General features: G+C 41.3%; 1 protein-coding gene across 1 annotated transcript; it reads left to right on the forward strand.

The window, feature by feature from the left end:
* The first annotated feature begins 2,437 nt into the window (after positions 1–2,437).
* Positions 2,438–20,350, forward strand: LOC121852248 (piwi-like protein 1). Its single transcript, XM_042346335.1, has 20 exons — positions 2,438–2,542; positions 5,004–5,118; positions 6,853–6,990; positions 7,794–8,005; positions 8,552–8,673; positions 10,323–10,403; positions 11,354–11,551; positions 12,108–12,219; positions 13,200–13,326; positions 13,858–13,975; positions 15,056–15,170; positions 15,295–15,482; positions 15,695–15,767; positions 16,305–16,505; positions 16,976–17,079; positions 17,302–17,372; positions 18,079–18,232; positions 18,978–19,103; positions 19,899–20,046; positions 20,234–20,350. The coding sequence occupies exons 1-20, from the start codon at positions 2,438–2,440 to the stop codon at positions 20,348–20,350; spliced, it is 2,625 nt and encodes an 874-aa protein (XP_042202269.1).
* Positions 20,351–20,592: the final 242 nt, after the last annotated feature.

Here is a 20,592-nt window from a genome sequence, read left to right on the forward strand (position 1 = left end):
TTTTAATCGAATAATCGAATCTGCATCCCGGCAAGTTAAAATCTGAATTGCTTTGGCAATGGGGCGAATATTTACGCCTTTACAATATACCCCTAGTTGTACAATAAACCCATACAATTCATAGACATAAGTTGGTAAAACGCACACTGGAGTTCGGCTCAGCCCAACTAATGAAAACATAGTCGTGGCCATTCCACATTTCTGTGACGGGGTCTGGTCTTCCGACCGGACTATCTCTACGTATTATACTGTAAAGTATGAATTTTTAAAAAAAATATATATACTACGTACATTTCACGATATTCTAAACACTGCCAACATACATAACTGTTCGAAAAGTAAAATGAACGGGACTCTTGAAACGGTGATGGCGTGGAGAGCGGGGGATTATATCGCATCGCGGAAGGATACATTAATCGCGGAGCCAATGTGAAGCTGCTCTATATAAGGCTGGCTGGGGGGGGGGTGAGGCTCACAACGCGCGGGGCCGCACGTGGACGCACTCCCGTCGACTGCGAAAATGTCCTCTTCATAAAGTCGCGGGCGAAAACTTGTGAGGCGATAAACATTCGATTTCTCATGAAAAGTGTCACTTTTACCAGCTCGTTTTAATGCGGCGATGTGAACGAGACGTTTAAAAGTTTGTTTAAATGCGGAATTTTAAATAAATATTGAACGGTAGATGTCGCGGTTTGGCGCAATTTTAAATGGAACGCGTGTGGTGAAACGTCGTCGCGATTTTCTCGTTTCTCGCTTGCGTTGAAACATTAATCGGTGTGTCTCGTTATTGTTTTTTTCTACACGTCTTGTTGTCTTTTAAAAATAATAATTAGAAGGCGGCCTCAAGATGATGCCTGGGAGGGGCCGCGCGCGTGCCCGCGGCGCGGCCGTGGCGACGAGGCCGCACCACCTCCTGCGCATGCGCAAGGCGATGCCGGAACTGCGTCCGCTGTGAGTTTTTCAAGCACGTGGCGTTAAGAAATACAACACGCACACGAGTCTGAGATAATTGTTGTTAATTATTTGTTGTTGTGTGATTTATTATTTTAATATTATTATTTTTATTATTTTAAGAGCTTGTTTCTTGGAATTTTGCCTCGCTTGATACAGTAAATTTAGCTGTGACGGTCCCACCTGATGACGGAGACTTGTGTTGCCTCCGAAACGCCGTGATTATTATTTTAATATTATATTTTATTATTTTAAGAGCTTGTCTCTTGGAATTTTGCCTCACTTGATACAGTAATTTTAGCTGTGACGGTCCCACCTGATGACGGAGACTTGTGTTGCCTCCGAAACGTCGTGATTTATTATTTTAATATTATTTTAAGAGCTTGTCTCTTGGAATTTTGCCTCACTTGATACAGTAATTTAGCTGTGACGGTCCCACCTGATGACGGAGACTTGTGTTGCCTCCGAAACGTGATTTATTATTTTATTTCTATTTTTATTTTTACCTACGTGACTTTACCGAAAAAAACCAAAGAGTATGAATCCTTGCAGTCACGAAAGCTTCAAATCTAGAATTAGAGTTGTTTAGTTAGCTCAAGTCGACGTCGTTCTCTCGATTGTTCGCGATGATGACGGGCGTCGAGATGGCTGCCGATGATTAACAACAAAATTTTCCATTTCTACTCTTTGGTTTTTTCGGTAAAGTCACGTAGGTAAAACAATAAAATAAATGAAAACAACTAAATTAAATCACGACATTTCGGAGGCAACACAATTTTCCCTCATCAGGTGTAAAAAGGCACAAAAGTTTTCATTTATTGTATTGTTTTGCCTACGTGACTTTACCGAAAAAACTAAAGAGTATGAATCCTTGCAGTCACGAAAGCTTCAAGAATTTTCCATTTCCCCGCGGATCTCGATGGCAAATCCCCCCCCCTCCACTAATATTGGTATTAATTAAAACTCACAAAATTAATGATGGGTATATATTTCTCTGTTCAACACCTTGGTGCCTAATTACAGACCAATTCGGACCTTATTGGCCACCCTTTGCTCTTATAAATCTCAACGTTTATCCTACAAAATCCCATCACAAGGGAGAAACACAAATAGACCAAAAAATGTTGCTGTATGGACCTGAAACTATTTCCCTGTACAAGAATACGGGGTAAACCTTATGGGTTGATGGGTACGGGTATAATTCACTCAAAATTAAGCACGACTGACAGATTAAGATTGTTACTCTTTCAATTGTGTTTTTGTATTGTTGATGTAACCCTCTTACCCGCCCCGACTGGACATGAAAAAAGAGCTTTATAATTCAATGGATGGATGGATTCTTCCAGTATAAATCTGATTAAGAACGAATACTGAATGGTCGATGGGCGTGCTCAGTGATGACGCCCACCACTGGGTGGATCACCACGCCAATCAAAATCAAACTCCGCCCACTCAGATTCCATTGACAGGTAGTCCCCAACTTACGATGGCCCGACTTACGATATTTAGATCTTACGATGGCGATAGCGATATGGCAAAATTGTTAAATATTTTACATTTCGCGCGGCAGGCAAACGCAGCAGCGTACGAGGTACGATACTGTACGTTGGGATGCTGCCGGGATATACTGTACGCATATAGTTTATACAGTACGGTACTGTAAATTGCTCTGTTTTGCTAAATTATCACCATTCTTTAAGACTCCTGGGTAGGCTAGGCCATTTTCGACTTACGATGGGGTCGTCGTAACGCATCTCCATCGTAAGTCGGGGACGGCGTGTATGCTAAAAAGCCCGATGATCTATAAAGCGCTTTTTCACAGTTACAACAATAAAAAACAGTAGTGCAAAATTCAGAAAAGGTAAACAAATCACCCAATCATACAAATAAAACTAAACCATCTCTTTGATTTTAAGCGTTCGTGACTGCAGGAATCCATACTCTTTGGTTCTTTCGTCAGCATTTCCCCTGCTGTGTTTGCCTCACCTGATGACGGTTGCTTGTGTTGCGATCGAAACGTCGTGATCTATTATTTTCTACCGACGTGACTTTACCGGAACAACCAAAGAGTATAAACCATCTCCATCCTACCAGGCAAAGCCCACTGTTCTAAGCATATGCAAATACTGTACATAGAGGCAATCGCGTGGATTTCATATTCACCGAAGCACATTTGTTCGGTTTAAGCACAAGACTTGTAATAAACATTTCCAAGAATAATGTAAAACTTTTTAGATTAATAATTTGGGCTTAAGGGGAAATCCATGAGTTATTTATGTAAAAATTTCGGGTGCGCGGTTAATTCGTAAATCGGATAAACCGCACGCGGATGATCGAGGTTCTACTGTATATATTTTTTATACTGGAGAAATCCGATGAGCTATGAAGCTCTTTTTACAGGTGTCCAGTTGGGAGCGAGTCAGAAGGTTACAACAAACAATACATAAACACGATAGGCATGCACAATGTATGGATAAGATGAACAAGTCACTTGAAAAAAAATATGCAAATAAAGATAAACAATTATTTTTTTATCTTGCCAGGTAAAGCCCACTGAGCTATTAGCTCAACGAAGTGGCTTGTGGAAATTTATAGCAGCCAAATAATCTAAACTCATGTTTCTAAGGCACGTGTTCTGAACAACAGTTGCATGACATACAAGAGCACATTCGAAAAGTGATTCTCAGCTCAAATTGGCATCGAGGTCACTGCTCAGATCCCGTTTACAGCCATGCTGAGCCAGTTGTGAAAATCCAGAAATTTCTATGGTGGGGTGGGGGTGGTTAACTCGTAACTTTGATTACCGTATTTTCCCGCATATAGTCCGCATATGCATATAACCCGCAGACGCATATACCCCGAAAAAAGAGCATTTTGTGTAAAAAAAATTCAGCCCGCACCTCCATATACCCCGCATGCATTCATATCTTTAACGTCGTTACCGCAGCTTAATTCCATCATTAATGCGAAGTTTACATTTGTAATACATTCCACTATCAATTGTTAACATTAAAAGCATAACGTGCACAAAGAAAACAAACTAACCGGAAACGAGTGAACTAAGTAAATATCCAATAAATAACTAACATAACAGGTAGATAAGTACAGTTTTAGCACTGGTAGATTGTGAACTGCGCAGATAATAGCAGAACTACGGTAACTCCGTGCCTCGCCCCCACCTCCCCACCTCTCCCTCCCCCAGCTGCCCCACCCCACAACCCCCCACCTCTCCCTCCCCCAGCTCTCCCGTCGCCGGTAAACAAAGTGCAAGCACTTCAAAAATTGTACAAACAATTCATTTGAAACGTGATAACATGTGCAATTTTAGTGCGAGTGGTTTATTCAGCAGTGCTTTAGTCAAAGGAAAGTGTTGCATAGTGGATAGTCCTACCATGAAAAAATGTAAACGAGTTATGACATGTCACACGTGTAAAATATTTGTGGGATAGCCCGCACCTCCATATACCCCGCAGGGTCTTGTTTGTAAAAAGTGGTTTTCCCCCACGGGTTATTTGCGGGAAAATACGGTATAGGCTGCTTTGCTGCTGAGTCTCCTGGCTCGTTGAATAAAAATAAATCGGTTTTATCGAGATATTTGTTAAGTCCAACTTATTTTACAGACCAATACCAAGCAGAAATTCTATAGACAAGCACCTTAAATGTAAATGGACAGACCTCCTAAGTGAATAAGCTGTCTGCAGAAGATCTTTTTTGTGTATGCAGACACTTTTAAGAGACTAATTTTAATTGGTTTAATGCTACACATTTAAAGTCGTACATTTGCACGTATAATTACTCCATTTCGAACTTTTAAGTGAATAAAAATGTAAACTAAGTTGTCTTAAACGCAAGTTGAATCTGGATGCTGCAATTGGAAGGTCGCACATGTTCTGATTCACGTACACCTTGAAAACAAAACCCTTTTACCTGCTTGTGCGCGTACAAAATTTTTGTACACAAAATCGTGATGTGGTTACTATAAGACGTTAGTTTGTGTAAATTTTCGTGTAGGCAAATCTTCAGTGTTCCTAATGGCACGTTTGTGTTTTTAGATGGCTCAACCGCCACCGCTCGCTTCACAACTCGGGGACGTTGAATCTGCGAGTGACCTTTTTGGCAGAGGTCGCCAGAAAGCCACCATGCCCTCTACCAGGAAGCCAGTCACAGGTACGGTTGCTGTTGCCGCTATAGTCATAAATGGCAGTTACGCCTTGTTTTGTTTTATTGCTACATTACATTACAGTTGCATACATTACAATAAAACACTATTTGTAATGTTGTTATTTATAGTATATTCGTTTATAATGAAGATGTATTGTAATTTCATTTTGCAGAATAAGCTTTACCAACATACAAAAATAATATGAACATGTGATTAACTATAATGCCATCATCCTGATAAGACTCAATGAGTCCTTAAAAATCCAAGATGTAAGAGGCATTGGTGTGTTTGGCCAATTCAGTTTTCAAGGAATATTTTGCATGTGGGAGAAAACCACCAACACTATAGAATAATGCTCAGAAGATTTGCATAGATGGTTTCGTGAAGCTTTTCCTTTATGTACCAAGTATGAGCGACTCGTTTGACAAAACAATTAATTGTTATTGACCACCATAGAGCCATTGAAACCGATAGGTGAAATATCTGCTCTGGGCTTATGGACTTACTGGAAATCTGAGAAAAAGAACATAGCTCATTGGGTTTCTCCAGTCTAACTAAAGATTGAGTTTCAGAGCTTTAGATTTGCAGGCCTTCACTGTTTCCCAATCTATTAAAGCAATTTCAATAAATCGAGTATAAACGACCTTGTCACCATGAAAGGCTAGAACTCGGAAGCTAAGCAGATTGCATCCTGTTTAGTGATTGGCTTGGATACTGTAGGAATAACACATTCCTGCGGAGGGAGCTGGTAGGAACGTTGGGTTGCTCGGTCAATGGCCTGCAGGGTCAACGGCGGCGTGGTGTATTCCGCAAATATGCCCGACTGTGAGGGCGGGCACAAGCCGGCGTGAGTTTTATAAGGGCACCACGGGGTGACCAGCCCCTCCCCACCCAAGCCCCACCCCTCCCTCCCCCACCCAGCCCCTCCCCACCCTCCCCTCCCCACTCAGCCCCTCCCACTCAGCCCCACCCTCCCCACCCAGCCACTCCCCACCCTCCCCTCCCCACCCAGCCCCTCCCTGAACGACGGACGGACACAATAATCCCTTGTGGGCTGGTGTAACCAGGAGGTTCGTATCAGTATCTGGTGTTGTAGGCTGGGCCTGCAAGGTGGTTAGGAGAGGGTAGTACAGATTGATATTTTAATCTGCAGAGTTTTTGAGTATTATTCTCTCGTGTGCATTTGGATTTTTACATCACTCCAGTTTACTCGTGCCGAAAACTCGTTTATGAACTTTGAAAACCTGAATGTAGCATTGTACAAAAGAAATCTTGAGGCTCAGTGAGGCTTTGCTAGCTTTATAATGTGTATGCGATAATATATTTTTGGTAAATATACGAATGCGAAACATGTTATTTATACATTGCTTGGGGTAAAATGTATCTCAATTACTAAGCTTACCTATTTTCTTTCTTTTGATTAACATGGAGCCTGATTCTGGATTATCTTCAGGTATGTTTTTTTTACGTTTTGTTCCATTAATCATTTTAATCTTTCAGCAAATTATTTTGGCCAATACAAAACTTTGTATTTTTATATTGCATGCTTTTAAATTTCAAGATTTAGCTTTAAAACTGTTGCCAAGTGATGTCATAGTTTTCAAATACCGTACGAAAATATTACCAAAAAAATTGCAGATGTGAAGGAGTTGCTGTTCAGTGAGGGCTAACAATTATTTATCGTACAGATGTACAGTTTTAATGTGTAACAGTACTTTTGTCTCTTTCCCATCCTATAGATGTATCTTTAGTGTCAGCAGGCATGGAGGGGCTGATGGTAGTGGATCGCGGGGGCCGCCGTCGTGGCCAGATGCAGACAATGGATGTCGGCTTGATGACTCGCCAGACAATGGAACATGTCCGTCAGTCTAAGACTGGTGAGCGTTCATCATCATCATCACCACGATTGATGGGGAGATAGCCGTAGGTATCCACTGCACATTTCGTCATTTCCGCTTTCCTCTGTCTTGTGCCAATATGCTCAGGTAGTGCTGCAACAACTTTCTGGCACCAATCTTATGTCGTCGTCAAGACATTCTCCTTTAGGTCTTCGTCTCTTTCCGGTTCTTCCATTTTGCCACACACACACTTTGAGCGTTCACACAGGCACAATTATTGGTCACTAGTGGGCAGCCCGATCTGCGGACAGAGTGACATGATAACACGTGCCACCAGATCCTCGTAAGATTACTTACCTGACAGTACTCACCAGTGATCAACTTGCATGACTTGCCACTCGAGTTAATACAAATCGATTGATGCAATGGCTCCCTCCGCCCCCATCCTCACCCCTCCACAATGGCACATGCCTCTATCCAATATATGATTTTTTATTGGGCCTGTAGGGTTCTTTCAATTGGTGGATCGGATAAGCAGTATTGGGTTCGATAACATTAATTATGAGGTGAAGTGTTAATTTCCTTTGAGTAAATTTGATCTCGTTTGCATAAACCAAACATAACATTATGCCACCACCACTGAAATTGGTCGAATGACCTTGGAGTTTTCCAGAAAAAAATACATGTTGGTAATTGATCAATATGTTGTTGGCTATGTTATTAATCATAGCGATACAATTGTACGTTCTTAAATATACAAAAAAACAATGATGTATACGATTAAGCTAAATTATTTTTACACGTTAATTTCCCCTGCATTCCATTTGGAATGTGGGTTCCAGGCTTGTCGGGTCAGCCGGTCAAACTACTGACTAACTACTTCAAGTTGTTGTCACGGAAGACGTGGATGGTATATCAGTACCACGTGACATTCAGCCCAGAGCTGGAATCCAAACGACTGAGGATTGCGCTGTTGCATGAACATAATGAGCTGCTCGGTGAAACGCGAGCCTTTGATGGCTGCATTCTCTACTTGCCCAAGAAACTCGAGAAGGTAAATTCTGCGGTCAATTTAACCCTTCTTCTGCAAGTTGTAAGGTGGGTCCCATTCGCCTTTTGAGTCTGGGAAAGCGCTCGTGGCTCTGAATGAATTTTATGTAGGGAGGCATAGCGGCGTTGTTTTTAAAGACATTGTACTCATTGCAGAGAATCTTAGCGACACAACCGCATTCTATGATAGCTGGTGCCAAACTGTGCCATATGCCCTTCTGCATGTGCATGGTTTTCTCCAGGTCCTCTCGCATACCAAACATTTGTTCTTGCAATTACTAAAAAATTATTGGCCAGGCATTCTAGTGGAGGACCAGTCTGAAAATATCTGGAGACTTAATCAGACAGAGCATTGTTTTATTTCAACACGTTCTCTTCAGATGCTCAATTATTGATACATTTATTTTGATGGACAATTTGTAATCAATCTGTATAAGTGGAGACTTTTGAGTCGAATTTTTACAACATGAACATGTACTGAGTTGCAATTTTGACACCCCACATAAAATTATAGTGACACATTTGTGATGTTGTCCATGCATATATTCAGGTGAGTGAGGTATGGAGCCAAACAAGACAGGAACAGAAGATAAAGATCACCATCACTTTGACCAACGAACTCCCACCATCATCACCGACTGCCATTGTGCTGTTTAACATCATCTTTCGCAAGTAAATAACGTAGCTCTGGTCTCTAGCTGGAACATTTACAAACTGCATTTTTTTCCCTTAAACACAGACCTACATGCCTTAATTGTTTAATGAAACGGTTCAACCTTGTGACCAATGAATTAAACTTTTGCCCTTTGATGGACAAACAAATACGCGATTTAAAGCTTTCGTGACTGCAGGGATTCATTTTCTTGGTTCTTTCGGTAAAGTCACGTAGAAGGAAAATAATAAAAATAAAACATTATAAAATAATTCTCACGATGTTTCGGCTACAACGCAAGCAGCCGTCCTCAGGTGAAGAATGAAACACCACCAAGCTTGGAGCGTATATTTAAGCTGGGTTGGAGTGGGAAGAAGAGCACCTTGACAAAAGGATTTGCATATCAAGAGGGATTTAGCATATTTATGGGAAATGCGTAGGAGGTGAGCGGGGGGTTTCAAAGTCATTATGCCCAAGCTTGGTGGTGTTTCATTCTTCACCTGAGGACGGCTGCTTGCGTTGTAGCTGAAACGTCGTGAGAATTATTTTATTATGTTTTATTTTTATTATTTTCCTTCTACGTGACTTTACCGAAAGAACCACAAAGATAAACAAATACTCTTTTAAAATGCAAATTAGATGTACCTTTCCAGATTGACCCGAAAATGTATGTCACACAAACACCCCCACCAGCAGTCGCAAATGGCAGCAATGCCCTGCACTCACTGGTTCCTGCCACACTTGGCCAGTAATTTTCCACGTCTAACGTTTATCTTAACATGTAAACTCACAATCGCTGCACAAGTAGTCCTCACTGCAGCTGCATCGTCTGTCTTGCTGTGAGCTTATAAATACCTGTAATTTAAGGAAAGGAAATGGTACCTTTTAGTATTCAAGAGACGGATTTTTCAGCCTAATTAAATCTTTGTGGGCCAACAGTTTGCCTTTAACATGCCACTGGAAGGGGACATAAGATGTGATTATTATTTATCTGCTAGCCTTTTGCCCGTCCAAGGACGGATGCATATTGGATTAAATGTGAAATATTCAATAGAAAAATTGTTCAACTCATGATTATTAATGAGGGGGGGGGGGGTTGCCCCTTGGGGAGTGACATAACCCACTAATGGTTATTGGGGAGGGTTGCTACATGTGGAGTGACGTCGCCTGCTCATGATTATTAATGAGGGGAGGGGTGTGGCATGTGGAGTGTGCGACCTTGTGCATTAGTGTAAATTTCCACGCGGGCATGAATAATAATAAGGGGGGGGGGGCTCTTTTGCAGTGATGCTACGTACGGATGTAGCACTGCTGCGTAGATGTATTTTTTTGCCGTCACTTTCTGTAAAAAAACGTCATTTGAAGCGACTTTGCATAATACATTAATTTAGCTCGACCTGCGTTAGTGTAAAAATCCACCCACTCATGAATATGAATTAGGGTGGTGGGCCTCGTGGAGTGACGTCACGCATGGGACACATTCTTGGCTCAGTATATAAGACGTAACTTAGTTTTTGCTTTGGTGTTATGTCACAGGGAATACTTGGTACATTATAATTTCAATAAAAATGCAAATTATTTCGTGGATAAATGTCATGGGACATTTAAATTTCAAAATAAATGGCAGTTGATGTAAAAGGAAGTCAAACAAGCTCCCATTTTTTTGAAGGGTGCTGAAGATGGCCAACATGCAACAGATTGGACGCAACTACTACAATCCAGATGATGCATTCACCATTCCACAGCACAGGTACATTAATCCCATCACTCCTTACTCTATATAGCCAAACCCAATGATGGTGGCACAATGCTTAATGTCTTAAGCCTTTGTGTGGCTGTAGCCAATCATAAAAAATGCTAGTTTTCTGCTTGTCTGCAGAGAAAGATTAAAATTAGTGGATCCTTGTGCCAGATTGTAAAATCTGCAGTCTTAAGTCTGTTCCAACAGTAGAGAAATGTCAATAATGAGCATTACAATCTCTTTGCTGTAGTCGAAATGTGTAATGCTTGGTCCAGTCAAACTTTAACCCATTGCGGGTTTCCTCATCGTGGATTTGACCACACAATGTGTTAAGGAATAGTTTTGTCAATAGCACCCCTTTGGTTTGACTATCCACGGTTGACTGCAAGATTCTTATCTGCACCGTAAACAAGTACTGTACTCGAACTGCACTGCTCACGATGATGCTGCCTCGGAAGAATACACATGCCTTCTTGTCTCCCACAGTAAGTAGAAATCTGTTTTTGTTACTTGTTTACTGTGCATGTCATTATCTTTATTTTTACCTTTACATGTACAGCACTGTACACATGTTTATCCCATTCTTTAAATTTACTGTCAAAGTTATATTTAACACTAGAAAATATTAATCATAGCTTACATTAAACGATACATCCTGTTTAATGTTTGGGTTAAGGTAGGGTAACATAAGAAAACATAAGGAGGGTTAGGTTGTCATATTACAAGCTGTGAACGAAACCAACATTTTCCCATACGTTTACAGTTTGCGGATCGCGGATATGCCGATTGCGGCTATTTTCGAGGAGAACGTAACCCCCACGATGGGAAAAGTTTGGGTGTAAAAATGCGGGCATGCCCCACTTGTCAAAATAACGCAGTAGTAGCCAGACCTTATATTCATTGTGATTAATTTTTTCATGTTGACATTTTTTTTTACTTGTGTCCTGCGTTTCTCCTAGGTTACATGTCTGGCCTGGTTTTGTCACCTCCATCATGTGCTACGAGTCCGATGTGATGCTCTGCGCAGACGTCAGCCACAAGATCCTCCGGAATGAGTCCGTTCTGGATTTCATGTACACCTTGTATGAGCAAATTGGAGAGCGAAATTTTCATGATGCTTGCCAAAAGGAGCTTGTTGGCCAAGTGATACTCACAAGGTAAGGTCTTATTGCTGCAAAATGTGAGCTTCCTGTTTGTAATTTGCAATACATAAGAGCATAATTTCTTGTACAAGCCATTGCCATTCTACTGCTGGATTAAGACTTCTCCAACCCGAGCCAGTCCATGGGGGTTAGTTTGCCCATATTTCAAACACACTGGTCAGTGTGGTGTATTGAAGCTATTTAGCATACACGTGGGAGCCTTGAAAGTATAGTACAAATTTTGATTTTTATGCAGTGCCCTCTGTTGCCTATGTAACTCCAGATTTTGTGTCTGGTGATCGTCCAATAACTTTCCATAATCTACCCTGCTTAGTTTATGAGATATGATGAGATATAGGTGCCTTCTGGGCAGTTTATTGTTTTGAATATTATTTAGAAAATGCTTTTTAAATTCAAGGCAATGGTTTTGATAAGTTAGTATAAGATTATGAAATGGTGTTGCTTGTGTCTACATAGGTCGGAATAAGAATACTATTTTGCTTAGGAGTTGGTAATTGTACCCAATGTGGCACCTTGATGAATTTCAATAACGTGAATTGTTATATTGCAGGTACAACAATCGGACTTACAGAATTGACGACATCTCTTGGAATAGAAATCCAAACATGACCTTCATGAAGTCGGATGGCACAGAGATAACCTACCATGAATACTACACAAAGGTAATGTCTTCCTTTTTTAATTAAACATATACTTTATATTCGATGCCATGTAATACTGGAATAACTTCTGGATGGAACTTTATAGTGCTATCATCTGGGATTGCTGAAATGAGTACCAGTTTGTTTGAAAGTCAGTATCAGTAATTCTATGCAGAGAGACTAGCTGCCCCACAATGGGAATGAAGAATTTTCAGCACAAGCTTATGGGCCACCAATGAATATATACAAACATTGCTGCCATTGCTCATTAAGAGTTGTGATAAATCATTTGATCATTTATACTGGTAGGAACCTCCTGCTTACACCAGCCCACAGGGGATTATTGTGTCCGTCGTGCTGGGTGGGGAGGGGCTGGTCACCCCGTGGTGCCCTTATAAAACTCAACGTTTAACCTACTCACGCCGGCTTGTGCCCGCCCTCAGTCGGGCATATATGCGGAATACACCACGCCGCCGTTGACCCTGCAGGCCATTGACCGAGCAACCCAACGTTCCTACCAGCTCCCTCCACAGGAATGTGTTATCCGGCTTCCAACATCTGGTGGTCCGATCCAGCGAAACTGGCAAAACCACTCCAAAGGCTGTGACCCAGTCCGGCAATCGGCACCGTGCGCGTGACAAAAAAAGTAGCTTTTCTTGATTTCAGTTTTAAATATATACAGTACATTACACACTACATACAACTTAAACAATGAAAATACTGCACGTATATGCAGAATCTTAGAGACTGGAGTGGTAAGTATGGTACAGTAAATACGTTGCCTTTGAAAGAAGTAGGATATTTTGTCTGTTTATTTATGCCAATTTAATATAGCAAACAAATTTAAAACAAAAAAGATAACACCTACAAACATGATGTCAAGAATTTGCAAAAATTTGCTATTTTAAATAATGATGTGATTTATCCGATTGGCGCCTGAAGCCGCCGGGTAATCAATGACCTGCTGTAGTTGTGTAAATCTTGTCTCTTAATTACCAAAGCAATACAGCCTGGAAGTGAAGGACATGCAGCAGCCACTGCTGATCAGCCGCCCAAAGCGCAAGGACTCGGTGGGGAACAAGGTGGAGATAGAGCTGCACCTGCTGCCTGAGATCAGCTATTTAACAGGTGGAGGTGTTGTTGTGTTGAAGGATTTCCTCCATCTGCCACCAGCGAATAGATATAAACTTTATGGGAAAAACCCACAGTGTAATTGGAAAAATCGCTCTGGTGCTGGTGTGTGAGGATGACTTTGTAGACAGGTTTCTAGATCATGCTACCCTTGACTCGTTTTTTACTTGCTGTTAAATTTACGTACCAAAAATTGCATTTCATTGTTTTTAGCACAACTGGGGGAGGGTGGTGTGCATTATGTTGTACTGACGCAACAGGAAGGTGTGCGCAGCTTAGGAAACACTTAGTTTACAAGGCACGTATTTTCAAAGTTCACTGCAAGTGTACGTTGGTGATATTCCTGTTTGTACTCCGTTTTTTCGGCGAGTATTTTTTATGTTTGCACCCAATGAGCATGTGTCTTCACGTGAAGGGAGCCTTTAAAGTCTGGCATTGTTACTGGGTAATTGATGGAGTGTTGCTCAATTAGGTTTTGAGATAATTTCGTTTCAAATTTGAGTTCAGCAAGAACGGTGTTTGTTCCAGGTTTGAGCGACAAAATGCGTTCAGATTTTCATCTCATGAAGGACCTTGGCTTGCAAACACAAGTTTGCCCAGACAAGAGGGCAATGACCACGCAGAAATTCATTGAAAAACTCCAATCGTAAGTTCTGCACTGCAACGTAAATGTGAAATGAGGGAGAAAAATGCATCTCCATACTGTTTTTATGGTTACTACCATTTTATTGGCAGCTAAATTTAATATTCTAATGAGTTGAGGATAAACTGGGCAATAAAGACCAATGGCAATTTCTGATGCTGGTTAACGTTACACAATGATTAATAAGTGTGTTTTTTTTGTATGTAAAAATGTTAATTTACTGTTGCCTTATTAAACGTTTAAAAGTGCAGTTTGCTGGTCTCATTGGACATGTTGCTTGTGCTGTCATAAAGTAGGTGCTACTTAACGATGCGCCTTAAGGACATACAGTACAACCTTGGATTGCGAGTAACTTGGTCTACGAGTGTTTTGCAATACGAGCAATTTTTTAAAATAAATATTAATTTGACAAACGAGCGAGGTCTTGCAATACGAGTAGTACGTGTATACGCTTTGTCTGCCGAGCGTCACGTGATCACAACTGATATACGAGTTCTTTGGATTACAAACACGTTTCCGGAACGAATTATGCTCGCAATCCAAGGTTTTATTGTACTACCCTTTTGACCAATACACCACTCGATGAAGGCCTTGCCATTGTGTTTTGATTTTTTACTTCATGCTGAACAGTCTGGGTTGGTGAAGACTGGTAGCATAGAGATATGGTTCAAGTGGATTATTCTCTTCTGCTGCATGACTGGTCAGTACCAGTTGGGGAAGTATGCACCAAGTGCCAGGACAGATATCATACTTCTTTGATTGTTAGCCATGGTCAGAAATCGAACACTGGTTGGGGTTCATAGGAAACAGTGGTGAGCGGTTAACGTACTGCATTATCAACTCGTGCTCACAAGTGTTAATTACCTTCCATGGCTGGCATCCGTGGAAAATGATAATTAAATTGGTCCAGGACCTTCAGCTGGAGAATACTCTCCTGAATAGTGTGGTGAAGCGTGGTCAGACGACCTCCATAATCGAGAAGTGTAGGGATGGCCTTCATCACTTTGTTGACAAAGTTTCTGCACAGAATTCAAACTGCGTGCATTAAATCATTTCGGAATTGTGTGGTTCTGCTGCATGCAGGAATCCGGAGACTTGTAATGAGTTTGCAAAGTGGGGCCTGTCATTCGATCGGCAACTGCTGAGCTTGACTGGTCGCGTGGTGACTTGTGAGAAGCTTTATCAGAAAGATCAATCGGTAAATGTCCACGTTTCATTTTAATTGTGTTTAGAAAATGTATACTGGATGCAATCATTCAGATAGTGATCGGAGTACATGGTACCGAGATTGTTTATTGATTTGTGTATTTTTTTGTGGTTAGTACCAGTATAACCAAAGACAGGCAGACTGGTCGCGGGAGTCTCGGAACATGAAGCTGATGACGCCCATCTCGTTGGAAGAATGGATGTTGCTTTTCACGCGGAACAACAGCAATGAAGCTCGTGCCATTGTACAGAACCTGATGCAAGTCGGCCCACCCATGGGCATGCACATCAACAAGCCAGAAATGTGAGTGTCCGGATGATGGAACAGATTATGTTTGGAAATATTAAATTCCAAAAAATGTTACCCATTTAGCATACCACTTCAGTGACCAGATTTACAAAGCTGCTGGAGTTGTATGTATCTAAAACCTCTCGTTCTCTGGCTACAGGTTTTTTTGTGTTTTTCTCACTTGCCATGTGCTTGGAATAAGCGAAGTGTTTTTTTTCGTCTTGAAGGTTTGAAGTTCAGGATCGCGCACAGTCATTTGTGCAAACCTTGCAGCAGAATTTGAACCATCACACCCAGATTGTAAGTGGGGTCCTCATTTTAGTCCCAAGTTTAATATTGGTTTTGTGGTGCATTGTTAAGAGGACAATCTTTGGAACTAATTTTTTTTTTATTCTGCTATTCAATTGAAATGTGTTTATTAGTATTTTGGAGCGGGGTGGGGAGTGATGCAAAATAACACTCTTAAGTTTGTACGTGTGGTTAATAGTCCAGTATTTGTATTAACTAACAGCCGGCCCTTGGTTTTGGATGGGTGATGGCTTGTCCCTCCCGGCAGCCAGTGAGCAAAACTTTGTTTAATGTATATGATAGAATGATGGCATATCCTGTGCTGTTGTGCGGGATACACTGCCAGAGTGGTGGGTGGGGGTGGCATGGCATCAGCATGCACTAATCCAGCCCAACGTTCTGAGATGCGGCGATGGCATCATCACGATTCTGCACTTTGCCTTGGCAGGCAGGAATCTGGGTAGGAATCCAGGCAGAAAACTTTTCTAGCATAGTATAAAGTGCGAGAATATGATGTGTGCTTTTGTTTCTAATGTGGAATGTGATCAGGTTATGTGCGTACTGCCATCGGTCCACAAGGGAAAGTATGATTCGATCAAGCAGTTCCTGTGTGTGGAACGACCGTTCCCCAGTCAATGTGTTCTCGCCCGGACACTCAGCAAGCCACAAATGATAAGGAGCGTTGCGACAAAGATCGCATTGCAGATGAACTGCAAGCTTGGTGGAGAGCTGTGGGGCGTTGAGATTCCCGTAAGTAGACTGCATGATGTTGGGTTCTTTGTGTTTCAACAATTGTTGCTTACCTGATGAGGCTTCACACGTACTGCTATATGGAAATAAGTTGCTGACGTGTGTGAGCGCCAATGTCGACATAGCCTATGGCTAATGAAGAGCTTCTATTAGCGAATCAGTTGTGATTTAGTAATCCAGTTGTGTTGTCTGAGAGTTGGTGAATGTTAAGATTTGGTCAGCATAGTGTCTTGAAGTAATGGGTTTTAAACATTTGTGGCAAGATGCTGACAGAACTCAAATATTGTGACCTAAATTGGTACACAATTACACATCTGAACTTGTGTCTGCATGGACTGTTTTATGCCTCCCAGGTGGGTTTGTGAACCTGGCTTGTGTTTCAGTGATCCTGTTGTGCAAGCAGTTTCTTAGCTTTATACCAAACACATTTCTCTTTGGATGTGCTTTTGGTCTCTTTTTGTGGCATACAGATTAAGCAGTTGATGGTGGTTGGAGTGGACTCGTGCCATGATTCTGTTACACGTGGGCAGTCTGTCTGTGGCTTTGTAGCAAGTCTCAACCAAACTATTACCAGGTTTGTAATGACCAATAAAAACTTCTAACCGGCCTTTTTGAGACCCATGCTCATTCCTATATTAATTGAATATAACCCAGGGTGATGTGAGTATTGTTATGATAATTTTAAATATAATGCCTCTTGAAATGTAGCTCCGATATGATTGACTTAAATTACTCGCTGTGTGATTGATTTGCATTTTCTCAGCTTATCACTGTTGTAAATTGTCTGTCCATACAGATGGTACTCGCGTTGCATTTTCCAGCATGCTGCTCAGGAAATGATTGATGGACTCAAAGTTTGCATGCAATGTAAGCACTTTATTTCTCTCCAGATGATTGCAAGCCATTATGATGATGTAATGATTTAAATACTTAAGTTTTGTTGTAGTTGCATATGGTATTTTCTCTAATTCGAGGTCAGCTTTTGTCTACTACTGATGGGGCAGGTGTGACTCGTTACCGTTTTTCACCAAATTGATCAATAAAATGTACGATTAATCCAAACACTCAAGTCATCGTCGACCATGATGAATCTACTGGTGGATGAAGGCATCCTCAAGTAGTTGCTATTTCTCGGCTCTTGCAACGCAACAAATCACATGTTATTCTTGGTTCTTTCGGTAAAGTCACGTAGAAGAGAAAAAATTATATAATAAAAAATATAAAAAAATACTGTTTTATATTTTTATTATTTTATTTTTTCCCTTCTACGTGACTTTACCGAAAGAACCAAGTCACGAAAGCTTTAAATAAAAAAAATCACATGTTGCTTGTATACATATGCTTTGTGCGCTTTTTGGCGTTAATATTTTTGCGCCCTTTTTGGCGTTCATATTTTCGTTATCAATGTCCGTGCGTCATAGCAGGCAACATTCTTCTTTGGGCACATAAGGTAGTCATCAAAAGCTGATTGGGATAAAAAATTATGAACTAAGAGGCACAATTGGGCAAGTTGAAGTGCTTTTACAAAACTGAAGTTAATGTTGCCTATAAAGTTATTTTTGTCTTTCTTCAGCGGCAGTCAAACGGTGGCAGCAGATCAATCGCACTCTGCCAATGCGCATCGTGTTATACCGTGACGGTGTGGGGGACGGACAGCTGAGTGTGGTAGTCAACCATGAGGTTCCCCAGCTACTCGACTGCCTCAAGAGCCTCGGCACTGACTACACGTATGTCCCACTCGTCTCGTCATTCTTTGTGTTGAGACAATTCCTCTGTTCATAATCAACGTTTTTGGGTTGGATCGCGTTATTTATAAATGTGTCGTAACCCTCCACCACCCGACACGGCCAATCAGCAAAAAAGTGTCACCTTGACAAAAGACAAATAGTTCACTGCTTTAGCCCACCGGTGTGTTGAAGCGTGAAACCACAACATTTACAATTTGAGTAGCGCGACGTTTCGCTGGTAATTGCATCCAGCATCATCGGGCAATTCGCCAAAAGCAGAGCCTCACCAGATATGGGATTAGTCACTACTTGTGGAATGTGTAGGTATGCTAAATTCATCTGTTTATATGTAAATTCCTTTGTCAAGGCGCTCTCCCCTAACCCAGCTTAAATATACGCTGCCAAGCTTGGTGGTGTTCATTCGGACGCTGTCTTTCCGACAGCCCTGTTCTTCACCTGAGGACGGCTGCTTGCGTTGTGGCCGAAACGTCGTGAGAATTTTATTTTATTATGTTTTATTTTTATTATTTTATTTTATCTCCCTTCTACGTGACTTTACCGAAAGAACCAAGAAGATGTGTGCAGATGTTTAAACACGATGGCATGTGACAACGAGGTCTGCCAGGACACTCCTATTTTTTTATTGAGACCCACTGTAAAATATGGTCGAAGCGCCCTAACGTATAGTTCCGAATGTATATTATTTAAAATCTCCTTATTTTTTCTTCTTCTTTGGCGAATGAAGACCCAAAGTCACTGTGGTGGTGGTGAAAAAGAGGGGCATTGCTCGTTTCTTTGAGTTTGGAAGGAGCGGAGTGCAAAATCCATCGCCCGGCACGGTCATTGACACCGAGGCTACGCGTCATGAATGGTGAGCTGCCAGTCTCAATCTGTGTTTTTATCATTGCAGACCTGTGCTGTAGATGTGCACGTGGATATGATGGTTTACGGCTGTAAACTGTTAATCGCGTGCAAATATAAAACCGTTAACGTGTATTTTTTTTACTTGTTGGTTAATGTCAAAGTACAACTTGGGTGTTATGCGAATTTCGACGGTAATTTAACAGGGCCAGGGAGTCAACAGCACTGGTGACGGGGGAAAGGGTTTTCAAGACTAAGTGGGTATTTTGTTGACATTGGAATTTTATTGCAAGATCTTATTTGTGATGTGTTGCTACCGTTTTTGCCTTGATAAATCAGGAGAAATTGGTCGGAATACGCCATTTTTGAAAGGAATTGACTGGATTAGCAACTAGGCATTAATATTATCGCAGATGAAGCCTTTTTTATAATATAGGATGTGACCAAATCATTGCCCAATATCAGATTTTGGAAGCACGTTTGAGCCCAGGTATTGCTTGGATGCATATCTACCATGCATAACATAACATGCTGATGGGCTACATGGTCAGCAGCAGATGGCAGTGCAGATAAACAATCCATTGTTGTACTTGCATGTCTATGCTCCTACAGTGCTCCTGCATGAATCAACCCTCGTTGATTAGCATAGTAAAGTATGGTCAAGTAACTACCATCGCAACAGGGAACGGGGAGATGTCAAAGGGCTGTGCATATACATGCACAATAGCATGACAAAAGCATAACACAAACATGACTCCCAAACAAATATTTTGTTATGCCCTCTTACAACGGCCCTTTCCCCAAGGTATGACTTCTTCCTCGTGAGCCAGTCGGTGCGCCAGGGCACCGTGACACCCACGCACTACAATGTGGTGTACGACACCAGCAACATGAAGCCTGACCACATGCAGCGGCTTGCCTACAAGATGTGCCACCTTTACTACAACTGGCCGGTAAGGGGCTGCATTGAGCTATATCGGAGGTTAATTATTGCAAAAAAAATGACAGCGAATGAATCGAGATGATTCGATGACCAAATGTTTTAACTGATTTTTTTTCTTTTCTGGATTGTACATAATATGGATTTATACCGTTGGTAAATATTGCAACATTAATTTCAATGTTTTCTTTATCTTGCAGGGTGTCATCTGCGTGCCAGCACCCTGCCATTATGCCCACAAACTGGCCTTTCTTGTTGGGCAAAGCATTCACAAGGAGCCCAGCCTTGACCTTTCCGATCGACTGTATTACCTTTAAGACATCGTATCGGGTTCATGGCTATGTGTGGTAGTTGGATGACCATTTCCGACACGTGTCAGAGGTCCTTTAGAGAAGAAAACAAGTAATGTTTGCTCAGCTTGAAAGATATTTTTATTTCCAAAGTTGAATGGTCAAAGCTTAATTCTGATTCGAAACGATACATTAAACGCATATTTTTCTAAAATATTGGGAAAATAACATGGAAACTGCAAAACAATGGAGATAACATTGTCCATTTT

This window comes from Callorhinchus milii, unplaced genomic scaffold (genome assembly GCF_018977255.1).
Source record: "Callorhinchus milii isolate IMCB2004 unplaced genomic scaffold, IMCB_Cmil_1.0 Scaffold629, whole genome shotgun sequence".
Taxonomy (NCBI): domain Eukaryota; kingdom Metazoa; phylum Chordata; class Chondrichthyes; order Chimaeriformes; family Callorhinchidae; genus Callorhinchus; species Callorhinchus milii.

What these genes read in the sequence shown, in the direction of transcription:
- LOC121852248 (XM_042346335.1), top strand. Translation starts at nt 2,438, where the DNA reads ATGGCCCGACTTACGATATTTAGATCTTACGATGGCGATAGCGATATG. An exon ending in GGCCAAGTGATACTCACAAG is followed by an intron (nt 11,552 to 12,107) that starts GTAAGGTCTTAT and finishes GTTATATTGCAG; the next exon opens with GTACAACAATCGGACTTACA. An exon ending in ACCATGAATACTACACAAAG is followed by an intron (nt 12,220 to 13,199) that starts GTAATGTCTTCC and finishes TAATTACCAAAG; the next exon opens with CAATACAGCCTGGAAGTGAA.